Below are 13627 nucleotides of genomic sequence, written 5' to 3'. Positions count from 1 at the left end.
GGCCCGCCCCTTGTGGAAGTCGCTAGCCTGTTCTCGAAAAGCTCTCCTCCTTTCTCGGAAGCTCTTACCTCTTGACCCCGCATTTCCTGCCTTTTAGGCGAAAGGAAAGCGGAGGATTTCAAAGAGAACTACATTTCAAAGAGAACTACAATTCCCTGCAGGCAGGAGGAAAATGAGGCCACTTCCGCGGGCCTCTCGGCCCCTTCGCCTCATGGCTGTTGTAGTTTTCCCATTTATTTTTCCCCCAGGAAGTGGCTGCGAGTTACAGATAGGTCGGTAGCTGTTGGCACAGGTCATATTCTAAGTTTTAGCATATAAGCCGAGAGAGAGAGAGAGAGAGAGAGAGAGAGAGAGAGAGAGAGAGAGAGAGAGAGAGAGAGAGAGAGAGGGAGGGACCCTGCGATGCTGTCTAGGGTCCCTTTAAGGAGCACCTGCATGCCCTTCCAATTCAGAACCCCTGGAGCAGGGTTGCCCGGCTGCAGCTGGAGGCCAGGGTTCATTGCTTTGTTGGAAGTGGAGTGTGGTGGGCCAGGAGGGAGGGGATTAGGACAGGTCCCAGTGGGAATCCCCGTCCCTCACTCTGAGCCCTCTTTCTTTGCCTGCTTACTTCCCAGAGACCCAGAGAGTAGGTCCCCAGCTAAAAAGAGGGTCAGGTATGTTTAGAAATTGGCCGGAGAGGCAAGGTATGGAGGCGTGAATGTGAAAAGCTTCTCTGCAGGCAGGAAGAGAGGAATTTCCAGGATTCCAGGCAGGTGGGTGCCGGAGGCCTGGGGTCACTGAGGGTCGAGTGTTGGGGGTCCAGGGTCCTAAGTTCCCATGCCTGGGTATAGAAGAGTTAGCTATTTGGGGGAGAGAAAACCAGATTCCTGTGCCCCTGAAAGTAACGAAAGCTGGAAACAGGCTGCTGGGTCCCTGGAATTCCGGCTGTCTGGGTCCAGGAGAAAATTTAAAGCATAAGATCAGGTGTTGGAGGGCAGAACATCCACTGGGATGTTGGATCTGTGTCCTGACGCCTCACTCTTGCTTCTCCAGGATGTCTCAGGAGAATGACACATGGACGAAAGAGTGAGTGGGGAGAACAGGATGGGGAGAGCAGGGATGGAAATGGGGGCTCAGGAGGAACTCAGAGTTTGATAATGCCCACACCCATTTAACTCTGGCTTCTTAACCTTGTTGGTGGGTCCGGCACCATCAGCCTAGCAGTAAGGGGCAGGGGGCCTGGACTCCTGAGTCCTGACAAGGAAGGGCTCGGGGTCTCTGACTCCTGGATTCCAGACAGGCCAGTGCTGGGAAAAAAGAGTTTCAGAACTCTTCTGTGACCTCACAGAGTGCTCAGCACCCTAAGTTGGGCCTGGAGACGGAAGGGAAGGAGAGGCTCTTGGGCAGTTGGGGGGCGGGGAGGGGAAAAGTGGGGGGAGGTGTTGCCCTGCATGTTGTCACCATGAGCCTGCACCTCTCTCAGGTTGCTGGGGGATGAGCTGACCGCCATGAGGCTGCAGAAGCTGGAACAGCAGGTACTATGCGCGGGAGTCCTGCCAGCCCCTCTTCGTCTTCCACAGCTTCCAGGAACACCACCCCCAGGACTTGCTCTGGGACTCCTGGCCCCCTTTGTCTCCCTCCAAGCCTCAAGTCTGCAATCGGGAAATGAGAAAATAGGAAGTTGGGCTTCTAAAGAAGCAAACCTTGGTGATGAGGGTCCAAAATTTCTAAAGAACTAAGGTTCTGGAGGGCATGACTGCTGGATCTGAGGAAGGAGGGACTGAGAGCCTGGACTCTCCCTCCCTTGCATGCCTCCCCTTGCCCCGGGCCCTCTTTCACCCCGTCTTCCGGTCTGGTGCCTGGTCGCCACCCCCTCACCCCCTTTTCCCACTCCTGCAGCGGCGGCTTTTTGAGAAGAAGCAGCGGCGGAAGCGCCAAGAGCCCCTCATGGTTCAGGCCAATCCCGACGCTTCCCTGCGACCCCGGCGACCATGGAGGCGGAAGGAGCGCCTCGCAGGGGACCGCGGTGAGGAAAAGTTCCCAGTGTCGGGCAGGAGCCTAGGCCTAGAGGGAGGGGTCTGCGGGAATTTGGGACGGGGCCTAAAGAGCTCAGGGTGGAGGGGCGGAATGGAGTCCAGAAGAGCCCAGTGCAGGCCCCTTGGGGGCCCAGGAGCAGGACCCGTGTGAGCTCAGCGGCGGGTTAGCCAGAGCGCGGGGCAGGGCCGGGTACAACTGGAGGGTGGGGCCGGAGAGAATCCTTTGATTGGGCTTCTTGGAGCTCTGGGGCGGGGCTTGAGGGAGCTGCGGGGGCGGGCCCTGGAAAAGCCCTAGGGACTTGATTCGGGAGCGCCTGAAGGCTGGAATTAACAGAGCCTGGGGGGCGGGGCCTGGATAATTTAGACACACGTCCTGGAGAGACTGAGAGCCCCCTGTGGGATTGTGTGCCCGCGCTGAGTCCGCAACAATTTAGCCGTAGAGCTGTGCTTGCTTGAGCCTTAGGACGGAGTTAGCGTTCTGAATGGGTCTCAGGGGTTTGGGTGGTCAATCAGAGACAGTGCCTGGGAGTCTGTGAGGAAGCAGCCCTGCGCAGAGGACGGAAGTTTGTACATCGTGTCAATGGGATCCGCTGCACCTTCTCCCAGGCCTTGGGAACCCTTTCCTCCAGGAGAACATGCCAGAGGCACATCTGTGCTCTGGCCTCCACAGTGCCCTGGGCTTCACGATCTGCAGTGGAGATGGCAGCGGCGAGTGTGACCCACTGGTTTCGCCGACAAAAGCAGGTAATCTCGAGTCCTTGGACCTGCCTATATCCTAGAACTACACTCCCTCAGAATTCAGGACTCTGGAGCCTTTCTCTCCAAAGGAGCCAGGAGTCCAGTCCACTCTGGGCTCTGTCATTCCTCACAGCAAGGAGTCTAAGTCCTGAAACTCCTTCTCCAACACTCAGGAATCTGAATCTACAGGCCCCCTCCCCTGCCCAGCCCAGCCATCCTTGCCTCTAGTCCTTCTCCTTCTCCTGGCTTCCAGATAGTTCTGATCTGGAGTTGGAGGAAGTGTCCATGGAGGATATTCCTGTTTCTCCACCTCCTTACAAAGAGCCTCCCGGGATTCGACGCAGGGGTTGGCCAGCCCTCCAACGACCTGGTAATTTCAGGGACACTGGGTGAAATCCTCTTCCCTTTTTTGTAACAGCATTATTGAAATACATTTCACATACCATACAATTCATGCATTTAAAGTTTACCATTCCATGGTTTTTAGTATATTTACAGAGATGAGCAGCCATCACCACATTCAATTGTAGAACATTATCATTGTCCCAAAAGAAACCCTGTACCTTTTAGCAGTGACACCCTCCTCCCCAACACACACACCTCATTTCTCCAGCCCTAGGCAAACACTAATCTGCTATCTCTTTAGATCTTCCTATTCTGGACGTTTCATTTAAATAGAATAATATAGTATATGAACTGTGGCTTCTTTTACTTAGCATGTTTTTAATGTTCACTTTTGTTGTAGCATTATCAGTACGTCATTACTTTTTATTTCTTGATGATATCGTATGACAATTCCTTCTATTCTTATAGACCAATGATTCAATATGACCAATTGATTCGTATGACCAATGATTCAACAACAGGACTCCTTTTGAAAAAAATTTTAATGTTTGTTTACTTATTTTGAGAGAGACAGAGAGAGCAGGGAAGGGGCAGAGAAAGAGGGAGGCACAGAATCTGAAGCAGTCTCCAGGCTCTGAGCTGTCAGCAGAGTCCAACGCAGGGCTCCAACCCATGAACCTCGAGATCATGACCTGAGCCGAAGTCGGAGGCTTCACTGACTGAGCCACCCAGGCGCCCCAATAACAGAACTTTTAATTATCGTCCCAAACTTCATTCCTCCGCTCCATTTTAGCTCCTAGTCTCTCTGGTGTCTTTGGGAGAAGGGAAATGGAGGACTTTAACCCCTCTCTATTCTTAGATCCAGGGATCTAGAGACTTCTCAGTCAGTGTAGGTACCCATGTACATGGAGGAGAAGGAAGATCTGGCAAGTGTGAGGAGTCATACAAAGAGGCCAGAAACCCAGGATATCTGGCCTTTTCCAGGTGACCTTGTCCCAAGTTCCTGGGACCCGGGTGTCCTGAGCCAGCCTTCTTCTGGCTTCTTCCACCCCTTAGGGGCCAATGCACAGGAAGAGAGCAAATTCCAGGATGTTGGAGACGAATATGAGGTACCCAGTCCAGGACCAAACCCTGGAATGAATGGTGACGGGGGACATGGAGACTTGTTAGCAGGAGGGCTAACCTGGGACTCTAGAGTGGGTGGGTGTAAAACTCTGCAGCCCAGAGGCCCTTTTTACTGGTGGGCGGAACCTGTTATGATTGGTCTAGTAGTTTCTGTCTGTGTGTACCATTTATGAAATCAATCTAGAGGATTTAAATTTATGTAAGCACATACATTAAAATCCAGCCCACCAAAAAGTAGCGAGCTTTGGAGAGAAAGGGTGAAACAGTGATAGGGAAAAACTAGTTGGCACTCGCTCTGGTATTGATGAAAGTAAGTTAAATAGTTTCAAGTGGGTCGCTCTGGGCCATATTATGTTATCTAGACCGAATCAACACTGGTTTTAGTTGAAGGGACGGTGCTTTCAAAGGGATTCTCCAAGCGGTAGGTGGAGTGGGCGTGGCTTCAGCGGGACGTTATTAGTGGTTAGTGGTAACCAATGAGGACTTGGCTGGGTGGGCCCCTTGGAGGTACTGGCCAATCAGCAGGTGACCGGGATGTTTGGCCAATAGGCAGAAGACATGGTTAAGGGAGGGCGTAACCCTGAGCTGGCGTGGCCAATCAGTAGTTGACAAGCCTGGGGTGGGGGCGGGTCTCAGCTCTGTCCCCTAACTTGAATTTGGCGTGTGGGCTAGGGCAAGCACCCGGAAGAGAAGAAAGAGGAGTCGGAGTCTACAGTGAACTCCCCAGGAGCTGCCGAAGAGGAGGTGTCGGAGGACCCGGAAGGCGAGAAAGACGCAGACAGCAGTGATGTAGGAAGCTTGTCCTGCTCGCCACCCCGCGCCCTAGGCCCTCGACTGGGAGAAGACATGGAAGCGTATGTCCTGCGGCCAGCGCTGCGCGGCCGCATAGTGCAGTGCCGCATCAGCCGCGACAAGCGCGGCGTAGACAAGGGCATGTTCCCTTTCTACCATCTCTACCTGGAGGCGGCCGACGGGCGGAAGGTGCGGTCTGACAGCCTCTGGAACGAGCTCCACCTGCCAGGGACAAGCCCCGCCCCTTTCTGAGCCTTGTCGAGACTTAAACGATTCCAGGCCTTGCTTGTCTTTGAGCTAGGACTTGTGAACTCCAACGCCAAGCCCCGCCCTTCACAGAACTTTCTGTGAAAGGCTCCTTTCTCAGTGGCCTTAACCAAGCTCATTACTAGGCTTCGTCCCCTCTTGAGATAAGCCTGCCTTTCTCAAAGTCTCAGCCTTGGTCTCAAAGTCTCAAAGTCTCTTTGAGTCTCAAAGTCTCAGCCTCCAAAACTCCACCCCTTACATACCCTCTCAAGGTATTGGCCCCATTGTGTTTGGCCCCTCAAAGAGCCTTCTTATCTATCAGGCCCCACCCATGCCTGGGATAAACCCGGCCCCTCAGGAACCAAGCCCCTCCCCCAGAGCCAGACCATGTCCCTCTCAAGCTGGCCAGGTCCCCCTCAGCGTGGTGGTCTCTCTTCAAAGTACTCTCCCCAAAAGAGGCTATTTCCCTTCTCGGTAGTGCCAGACTTGCTCTTCCCCGGTGAAATGCCTACCAAAGTCCTGCAGTGTTCCACTTGAGGCTCTTCCCTATTCTCTTGTCTTAGACCCCTGCCCCTAGCCGGATACCAGAAATCAATCCCGATGGGCTGTTTTTCCTATCCACAGCACTTCCTCCTGGCTGGACGCAAGAGAAAAAGGAGCAAAACCTCTAACTACCTCATTTCCCTGGACCCCACAGACCTGTCTCGGGATGGGGACAACTTTGTGGGCAAAGTCAGGTGGGCAGAGCCCTGATATGTGTGAAAAACGGGGGCGGGGGAGGGGCGGCGTCAGGGGAGAAGGGCAAGTGAACTACATTTCCCAGAAGGCCACAGAGCACAAGCTCCACCTGTTCAAGGACCTTTTGTCTTCGACTGATGGCTTCTGTTATTTCTTCACGTGGTAGCCCCAGGGTGGTTGGGAATAGGAGAACTAAGGGCTTTGGAGCAGAGGTTGACATTTAGGACAAGTTCTGGGGCTGCCTGGGTGGCTCAGTCTGTTAGGCCCTGGACTCTTGATTTCGGCTCAGGTCATGATCCCGTGGTTGGTGAGATCTAGCGCTGAGTCAGGCTCTGTGCTGACAGTGTGAAGCCTGCTTGGGATTCTCTCTCTCAAAATAAATAAGTAAACTTAAAAAAAAATTTTTTTTTGACTTCTGGAGAGGCAAGGGGGGGTGGGACTCCTAAGTTCCTGTGGGAGAGGGCTGTAATGTATGGATGTAATGTAATGCGTGCATTCTTGAATCTTTGGGGGAAGAAGGCTCCAGAAGGCCAAGGCAGGAGGCTAAAAGTCATGGCTTATCAAAGAAACAAAGGGGCTGGGGCTGTGGATACATGGAACACAAAACTTAAATCTCAAGCAGAGGGTTAACGGGAAGAGTTCATGACCTGGGAAAGCATTCAAAGTACAGCAAAACAGTAATTATTATTTTTGCTCTGACCACCCCCCTCCTGGAGCAGATCTAATGTCCTGGGCACCAAGTTCACCATCTTTGACAATGGAGTGAACCCTGAAAGGAAGAATTTTGTCCCGGAGACCACTCGGATCAGAGAGGAGCTGGGGGCTGTGTGCTATGTGAGTTTCCTGGAGACAAGAGAGAATGAAGCAGGGCGGTGGGGAGGAGAAAGAGCCAGGCCAACTGGAGCATAATTCCCACAGGAGACCAACATCTTGGGATTCCGAGGGCCCCGGAAAATGACTGTGATCATTCCGGGAATCGATGACCAGAACCAGAGACTCCGCGTCCAGCCACAAAATGTGAGTTGGCTAAGGCTGAGACTGTCTGGGTCAGTGGGAGAGGAAGGTCTGGGTGACTGGCCATAGGTCCTAAGGGAGAAGGGGGCCCATGGCTTGCAGAAGGTCATATGTGAAGCCAGAAGGACTTTGTTAGACTTCTATGTTTCCCAGAGAAGAGAGACTAGAGACTCAAAAATCTGCATCCGGAGGAAAAAGGCCCATTGGTGGTAGGTTAAACACCCCCCCTACTTTATCTTCTAGGAGCAGGAGTCACTACTGTGTCGCCTCCAACGGGGAGCTAGCCAGGGACTGGTCCTGCTACAAAACAAAGCCCCTTGGTGGAGCTACAGGAGCGGCGCCTACGTACTCAATTTTCACGGTCGAGTCACTCGGGCCTCGGTCAAGAACTTCCAGATCGTGCATCCGGATGACAGTGAGCTCCTAAGAACCGTTTTACCTGGGCGGGGGGGTAAGGGGAGGTTGGAGGGTGGCATGAGCCGACAAGAACTACGTCTCCCATCAGCATTTGAGCGTTTGTCTAGGCTGGGCCGAGTCCATGCTGTTGCAAAGCCTGTTGGGAAATGTAGTTTTTTAAACGGCCCTCGGTTTCTGGGCTTAGCAGGTGCGCCGCCCAGCCTTGGTGTAGTTCTGGAAGCTCAGAGGACCTCGGAAGGGAATTGAGGGGTGGGGCTGGGCTTAGATCCTGACTTCCTCCTCAGCCGATGCCCTCGTGCTCCAGTTCGGCCGCGTGGCCCCAGACACGTTCACCATGGACTTCTGCTTCCCGCTTTGCCCCCTCCAAGCCTTTGCCATCTGCTTGTCCAGTTTCGATGGAAAGCTGGCGTGTGAGTAATCCAATGAAATACCATACCCTCGTCAGCTTCTGTTGCCTGCTCATTGGGGGAAAGGCCCCAGTGCGCCTTCTTTTCACCACCTTACTATTAACACCTCGTACGCTGCCTGGGTGCCCAGTCGTGTGATTCAGGGAGTGGGCTTTTCAGCAGCACCTGCTTTCCCGGGACTCAGAGTCGTGGGAGATGGGTCTTAAACAACAAAAAATCAAAACGCATCTTAAGAATCGCGAGGACCGATTCTGGAATCGCCAGAGGGGGTCGGGGGTGGAACATCAGGCGGGTAGGCATAGCTTATACAAAGGTCTTAAAGTGGAAAGAGACTTGATTGGCTTGGGAATATGAAAGCCTGGGGAAGCAATGGAGAGGGGCCAGGGCCCGAGGCTGGACAAAGGACAGGATGTTTGGGCCATTCTTCTTTGAACTGCTGAACAGATCTGAGGTCAGAAAAGACTTCTGAGTTGGAGGCAAACTTGAATTCAAGACATGCATGGGTGAGAGAGTAATTACAATACTGGCTAACACCTGTATAACATTTGTTATTTGGGGGCGCCTGGGTGGCTCAGTCGGTTAAGCCTCCGACTTCAGCTCAGGTCATGATCTCATGGTTTGTGGGTTCAAGCCCCGCGTCGGGCTCTGTGCTGACAGCTCAGAGCCTTGGAGCCTGTATCAGATTCTGTGTGTCCCTCTCTCTCTCTGACCCTCCCCCGTTCGTGCTCTATCTCTGTCTCAAAAATAAATAAACGTTAAAAAATAAATAAATAAAGCTCAAAAAAAAAATTTATTTGGCAAGGATTATTTTTGCCAGTTTTTTTTTCAATTTATTTTTTACTTTTTTAATGTTTATTTGAGAGAGAACACGTGTGAGCAGGGGAGGGGCAGAGAGAGGGAGAAAAAGGATCCAAAGCCGACCCTGCACCCAAAGGAAACAGCCCGATGCGGGGCTCGAACCACAAAACGTGAGATCATGACGAGCGAGGTCAGATGCTTAAGCAGCTGAGCCACCCAGGCGCCCCAATTTTTATTTACTTATGTTTTAAGTTTATCTATTGTTTTGAGAGAGAGCACAAGCAGAGGAGGGGCAGAGTGGGAGGGAGAGAATCCCAAGCAGGCTCCATTGCCAGCACAGAGCCCAACATGGGGCTCAGTCTTCTGAACCATGAGATCATGACCTGAGCTGAGTCATTTGCTTAACCGAGTCAGCCAGGCACCCCTGGCAAGGATTGTTTTACATATGAATGTCTTGGGGTGTCTGGCTGGCTCAGTCATGAGAGGGTATGACTCTTGATCTCAAGGTTGAGTTCAAGGCACACATTGGGTGCAGGAATTACTTAAAATCACTCAGGAACTCCTTTGGGGCCTTACAATCCTGTAACATATGTGCTACTGTTAGTCACAATCTCTGGAACAGGGCTTATAAATATGAAATTGGACAGCTGGGAGCCTCAAGCAATTCACCATTTAAATGGCCAATAGGAGGATGGGTATATTCCAGGGAGGCATGGAGGACTAGAAATGAACCCCCCCCCCCATTTTTTTGAACGTTTGTTTATTTTTGAGAGAGAGCGTGAACGGGAGAGAGGCAGAGAGAGAGGGAGACAGAATCCAAAACAGGCTCCTGGCTCCGAGCCATCAGTACAGAGCCTGACACGGGGCTTGAACTCACAAACCGTGAGATCGTGACCTGAGCCAAAGTCAGATGCTTTACCCACTGAGCCACCCAGGTGCCCCTGAACCCTTGTTTTTTTGAGATTACTGAGTCCAGCTCCTAGCCCCCCTTGGGGAGATAACTGTCCCAAGTTTATTTGAGAGAGAGAGAGAACGGATGGGGTAAAGGCAGAGAGAGGGGACAGAAGATCCGAAGCAGGCTCCATGCCAACACCAGAGAGCCCGATGCGGGGCTTGAACTCACCAACAGGGAGATCATGACCTGAGCTGAAATCAGACTTACCTTGCTGAGCCACCCAGGCGCCCCTGTCCCAAGTTTAATAAAATTTAGGCAGAGGCCAAAGAAAAATTAACAAGACCCACCAGCCCTTAGTTCAAAAGCCTCAGGACAAGAAGCAAATTTGAGTGATGATGGGAAATACAGTTTATTCTCTATTGAGTACTCCCCTTTATCCCGAGGGTAGTGGAGATTGTCAGTTCAGACAAACACAGTGGCAGGGACATTGCTTGCCACAAATCACAAAGTTTTATTTCTTATATAAAACAATATACAAAAAATAAATAATTAATATAAACATGAAACTACATGATCTTAGCCACGCCTCCCACTGAGGTCCAAGCCGGGAGACAGGGACAGAGGGGCGAAGGGAGATGCCGTAACAGGGCTCAAGGCTGTGGCCTGGACGGAGGACAATGGTAAGATCTGGGTAGGAGCAGGGGTGGCGGCCAGAGGAGGCGTAGGGTTCCCAAAGCGTGCCCAGGCCCTGGCCCGGGCAGCAGGAGTGAGACAGGGGCCCAGCTGCTCCTGGGCCTGAGCAATGCGACGGGCGAAGCGACTTCGATCTCGGGCTAGCTGCTCCCAGGGTCCCCGGCGGGCGGCCCGGGCTGGTCCTGCCCAGACAGCCAAGAGATGGACAGAGACCTTCTCAGAGAAGCGTACCTGAAGGGGGACCAGCACAGACACAAGACGCACATGTCCACAGGGAGAGGGGCGGGGGGAAGGGACCGGGAAAAGAGAGAGAGAACCAAACAAAAATTAGTTACACAAGAATGCTTGTGATCTGGTTAGTCACCTGCTAGCCATTCACCCACCAGATCCGGCCCCCTGCAGATGGAGGCAATTGGTTCCCTGATGCTGACAATGAACCACAGCTGCCCCCTCTCCTCACAGGGGCCCAGCCTCTTGCAAAGGATTGCGTTACCGTGAACACAGCCCTCCCAGTGGAGTTCACATGCAACCCTCTGCAACACACAGGGGACCCAGAAGTTGGGGCGTTCAGCCCCTCCCCCGCTCCAGCCCAGGAGCTCCAGGAAGGAAGATAAGAGTTCCAGCTCCTCCCTAAGACTGGAGAACTTGAGCCCTCAGCACCCACCTTTCTGGCCTTCACGGGAGGCTCAGGGTCAGGATGCCGGGTGGGGGTTTCCGTGGACTTAAGTCGCCTCTGCAGTCGGACGGGTAGCCGAGGGGGAGCCCAGGGAGGTGGTGGCCTTTCTCCAGGTAAATAGATGGCCACTCGGAAGGGGTGGGGCTCAGCTTCTCCCTGCTGCTTAGCAACTTCCCTTCCTTCTGTGTCCTCTCCCGGCTGATACATCCAGCCCCTGAGGAGGGCGCTCTGAGCCTGAAGGGAGGGACTCAGCGCCGAGTCAGTGGCTTCTGAGTCATCATCCTCCTCATTCTCATCTTCCTCTTCTGTGTCCTCTCCTGGCCGATAAACCCAGGCCCTTAAGAAGGTACCTGTTGGGGGGACAGAAGAAGAAGCCTCAGCTTCTCCCTCCTCCTCAGCTGCTCCTGAGTCACTGAACTCCTCTTCCTCCTCATCCTCCGTGTCCTCTCCTGGCCGATACACCCAACCCCTGATGAAAGGATTTGTGGATGGGATAGAAGAGGGACCCTCAGCTTCTCCCTCCTCCTCAGCTGCTCCCGAGTCACTGGATTCATCTTCCTCCTCCTCCTCCTCCGTGTCCTCTCCTGGCCGGTACACCCAACCCCTGAAGAAAGTATTTGTGGATGGGATGGAAGAGGGACCCTCAGCTTCTCCCCCCTCCTCAGCTGCTCCCAAGTCACTGAATTCATCTTCCTCCTCCTCCTCGTCCTCCGTGTCCTCTCCTGGCCGGTACACCCAGGCCCTGACGAAGGCATTTGTGGATGGGATGGAAGAGGGACCCTCAGCCTCTCCCTCCTCCTCAGCTGCTCCTGAGTCACTGAATTCATCTTCTTCCTCCTCAGACTCCTCTCCTGAACCACGCTCCCAGGCCCTAGCGTGAAAGCCTGAAGATGAGGGGAAAATGGAGCTCTTTGTGGCTTCTTTATTTTCTGTTCTTCTTTCCTCTGTCGCTTGACCCTCTTCCTCCCCAGCACGATACCCCCGAGCTTTAGGCTTGGATCCTGGAGACAAAGGAAAAGCAGGTGCTCTGGCAGCTTCTTTCTTTATAGCTCCTCCTTCCTCTTCCTCCTCCCCTGGACAACACTCCCAGGGTGATGGAGGAAAAGAGAAAAACGTGACCATTTCAGTTTCAGCAGCTCCTCCTTCCTCAGACTTCTCTTCTCCAGGAGGGTCCTGCAGGGCTCTTACTGGAAGGGTAGGGGAGAGGGGAGCAGGCTGGCCACCTACAAAGTCACTTGCTTGCTCTTGAGGGACACTGGTTGTTTGCTCCCCACCATCCTCTTCATCACCATCATCTGAAAGTCCCCAGGCTTCAAGGAGAGAACTACTGGCTTTTAGATCGTGGCAGGCCCCCCGGAATGCGTCTCCATCGTCCTCAACTGCTCCACCGTCTCCAGTCTCCCCTGGAAAGTGCCTGCCCTCCGGGGCACAGTGGATGCCCACAAAAGTCTGAGCCGCTCCCTCCAGACCAGCTTCTCCTTGATCGGCTCTGGCTACTGGTTCCAACAGCCAGGGTTCTGGAGGTCCTGGGCCCCTCAGGTGGCTCCAGGCCCTGCTGAGAAGGCCCATCAGCGGGGACAGGAGGAAAAAGGGGTGGGTACCCCTCCAGGGGGCAGACTGATGGGGCGCTTGGCCTGGGGCCATCGGTCTGTGCTGGGACAAAAGGAAACAAAGCTCAGAAGCCATTTAGGGGAGAGCATCATGGGATGACTGTGAGTCACGGCCATGGAAATAGTGACACAAACAGCAACGTGAGAGTCCCTCCCCCACATTCCTTTCTGAGCCCTGCCACTCCCTTCTCCAGCAGAGGTAGATGGTTCCCACCTCCTCCCCACCTCCGTTCTCTCAATACGCAGGAGTCTGAGTCCCCACTTCTCTCATCTTTCTTAGGCCCAAGAGTCCAAGCCCCCCCAGCCTCTTCTCTCAGACTAAGAAGGCTCAGTTTCCAGAACTGAGAATACAGGGTCTCTACTTGCTTCCCTTGGGGACAAGGTCCTAGCCCCTGCTTCTCTTATCCATCCTGAGGACTGACATATCGGGCCCTCAAGACCTTCCTCCCTCTGAGACTCAAAACGTTCCGACCCCCTGCATGGTTCCATCACTGGGGATCCAGGAGTCTGGCTTCCAGAGCCCTCCTCCCGCCAGGCTCAAGGCTCCAGGCTCCCAATCCTTTCTCCTTCCTAAGTCCGAGCCCTGGAGTCCGTCCTGGCCGCACCTGTTCCCAGACGCAAGCGTTCAGGCTCCCAGGCCACCCTTCCTCGGAACTCACGAGTCCCGGCCTCGAACCCTCCCGTCTACGTACGTAGAAGTCCAAACTCCCTCTTCATTACTGACCCGGAGTCTGATTCCCAGCCCTCAACCCCTCAGGGCCCTGGCGTTCCGACCCCTCACTCACCGACTCCGGGCTGCGCGTCACCCTGGGGGCAGGAGGGCCGGCTCGGGCTGCCACAAGCGATCGTGGATCTGGATGGCTCGGGAAGCCAGCGCGTTCATCTCGCCCTCCGGTGTCGGGCTCTGGGACTCACGTTGTCACCGGCTACTGCAATCGCTGTCGCTGCAAAGGAGATCTGGCGTCCGGCAGGTACATGAGTGTGATCCACAGCTAAGCTTCTGAGAACTGACGCAGCCCGCAAGGCTTTTATAGTCCGACGCGACCGGGCGTGCAGACGTCACGGAGAGGCGGGGTTTCGAAATCTAGACGTAAGGGGTGGGTAAAGGAAAGTTGGAA

General features: G+C 53.8%; 2 protein-coding genes across 10 annotated transcripts; one reads left to right on the top strand and one right to left on the bottom strand.

Annotated features, from left to right (window-relative positions):
• The first annotated feature begins 70 nt into the window (after nt 1-70).
• Nucleotides 71-7874, top strand: TULP2 (TUB like protein 2). 7 transcript variants are annotated; one of them, XM_053210030.1, is made up of 13 exons: nt 71-272; nt 1033-1065; nt 1463-1514; nt 1879-2005; nt 2622-2759; nt 3007-3123; nt 4083-4294; nt 4896-5204; nt 5886-5998; nt 6719-6833; nt 6918-7016; nt 7257-7428; nt 7715-7874. In XM_053210030.1, the coding sequence occupies exons 2-13, from the start codon at nt 1034-1036 to the stop codon at nt 7846-7848; spliced, it is 1620 nt and encodes a 539-aa protein (XP_053066005.1). In that variant the 5' UTR covers nt 71-272; nt 1033; the 3' UTR covers nt 7849-7874. The 7 variants fall into 7 exon arrangements, with proteins under 7 accessions (XP_053066005.1, XP_053066006.1, XP_053066004.1 ...); XM_053210031.1 differs by lacking the exon at nt 71-272 and adding an exon at nt 381-752 and having other exon boundaries at nt 4155-4294; XM_053210029.1 differs by lacking the exon at nt 71-272 and adding an exon at nt 381-752.
• A 2147-nt stretch (nt 7875-10021) lies between these two features.
• On the bottom strand, nt 10022-13521 carry PPP1R15A (protein phosphatase 1 regulatory subunit 15A). Of its 3 annotated transcripts, XM_053211359.1 has the most exons (4): nt 13295-13521; nt 11359-12547; nt 10888-11226; nt 10022-10454 (listed from the first exon to the last, which is right to left on the bottom strand). In XM_053211359.1, exons 2-4 carry the CDS (start codon nt 12541-12543, stop codon nt 10107-10109), a joined length of 1872 nt encoding a protein of 623 aa, XP_053067334.1. In that variant the 5' UTR covers nt 12544-12547; nt 13295-13521; the 3' UTR covers nt 10022-10106. The 3 variants fall into 3 exon arrangements, with proteins under 3 accessions (XP_053067334.1, XP_014942669.1, XP_014942667.1); XM_015087183.3 differs by having other exon boundaries at nt 10888-12552; XM_015087181.3 differs by having other exon boundaries at nt 10888-12547.
• Nucleotides 13522-13627: the final 106 nt, after the last annotated feature.

Source organism: Acinonyx jubatus, chromosome E2 (assembly GCF_027475565.1).
Source record: "Acinonyx jubatus isolate Ajub_Pintada_27869175 chromosome E2, VMU_Ajub_asm_v1.0, whole genome shotgun sequence".
NCBI classification, from domain to species: domain Eukaryota; kingdom Metazoa; phylum Chordata; class Mammalia; order Carnivora; family Felidae; genus Acinonyx; species Acinonyx jubatus.
This window is presented reverse-complemented; position numbering and strand designations above follow the sequence as displayed.

What these genes read in the sequence shown, in the direction of transcription:
- TULP2 (XM_053210030.1), top strand. Translation starts at nt 1,034, where the DNA reads ATGTCTCAGGAGAATGACACATGGACGAAAGA. An exon ending in GGTTTCGCCGACAAAAGCAG is followed by an intron (nt 2,760 to 3,006) that starts GTAATCTCGAGT and finishes CCTGGCTTCCAG; the next exon opens with ATAGTTCTGATCTGGAGTTG. An exon ending in AACTTTGTGGGCAAAGTCAG is followed by an intron (nt 5,999 to 6,718) that starts GTGGGCAGAGCC and finishes CTCCTGGAGCAG; the next exon opens with ATCTAATGTCCTGGGCACCA.
- PPP1R15A (XM_015087183.3), bottom strand. Translation starts at nt 12,543, where the DNA reads ATGGCCCCAGGCCAAGCGCCCCATCAGTCTGCCCCCTGGAGGGGTACC. An exon ending in CTCCCGTGAAGGCCAGAAAG is followed by an intron (nt 10,455 to 10,887) that starts GTGGGTGCTGAG and finishes GTCCCCCTTCAG; the next exon opens with GTACGCTTCTCTGAGAAGGT.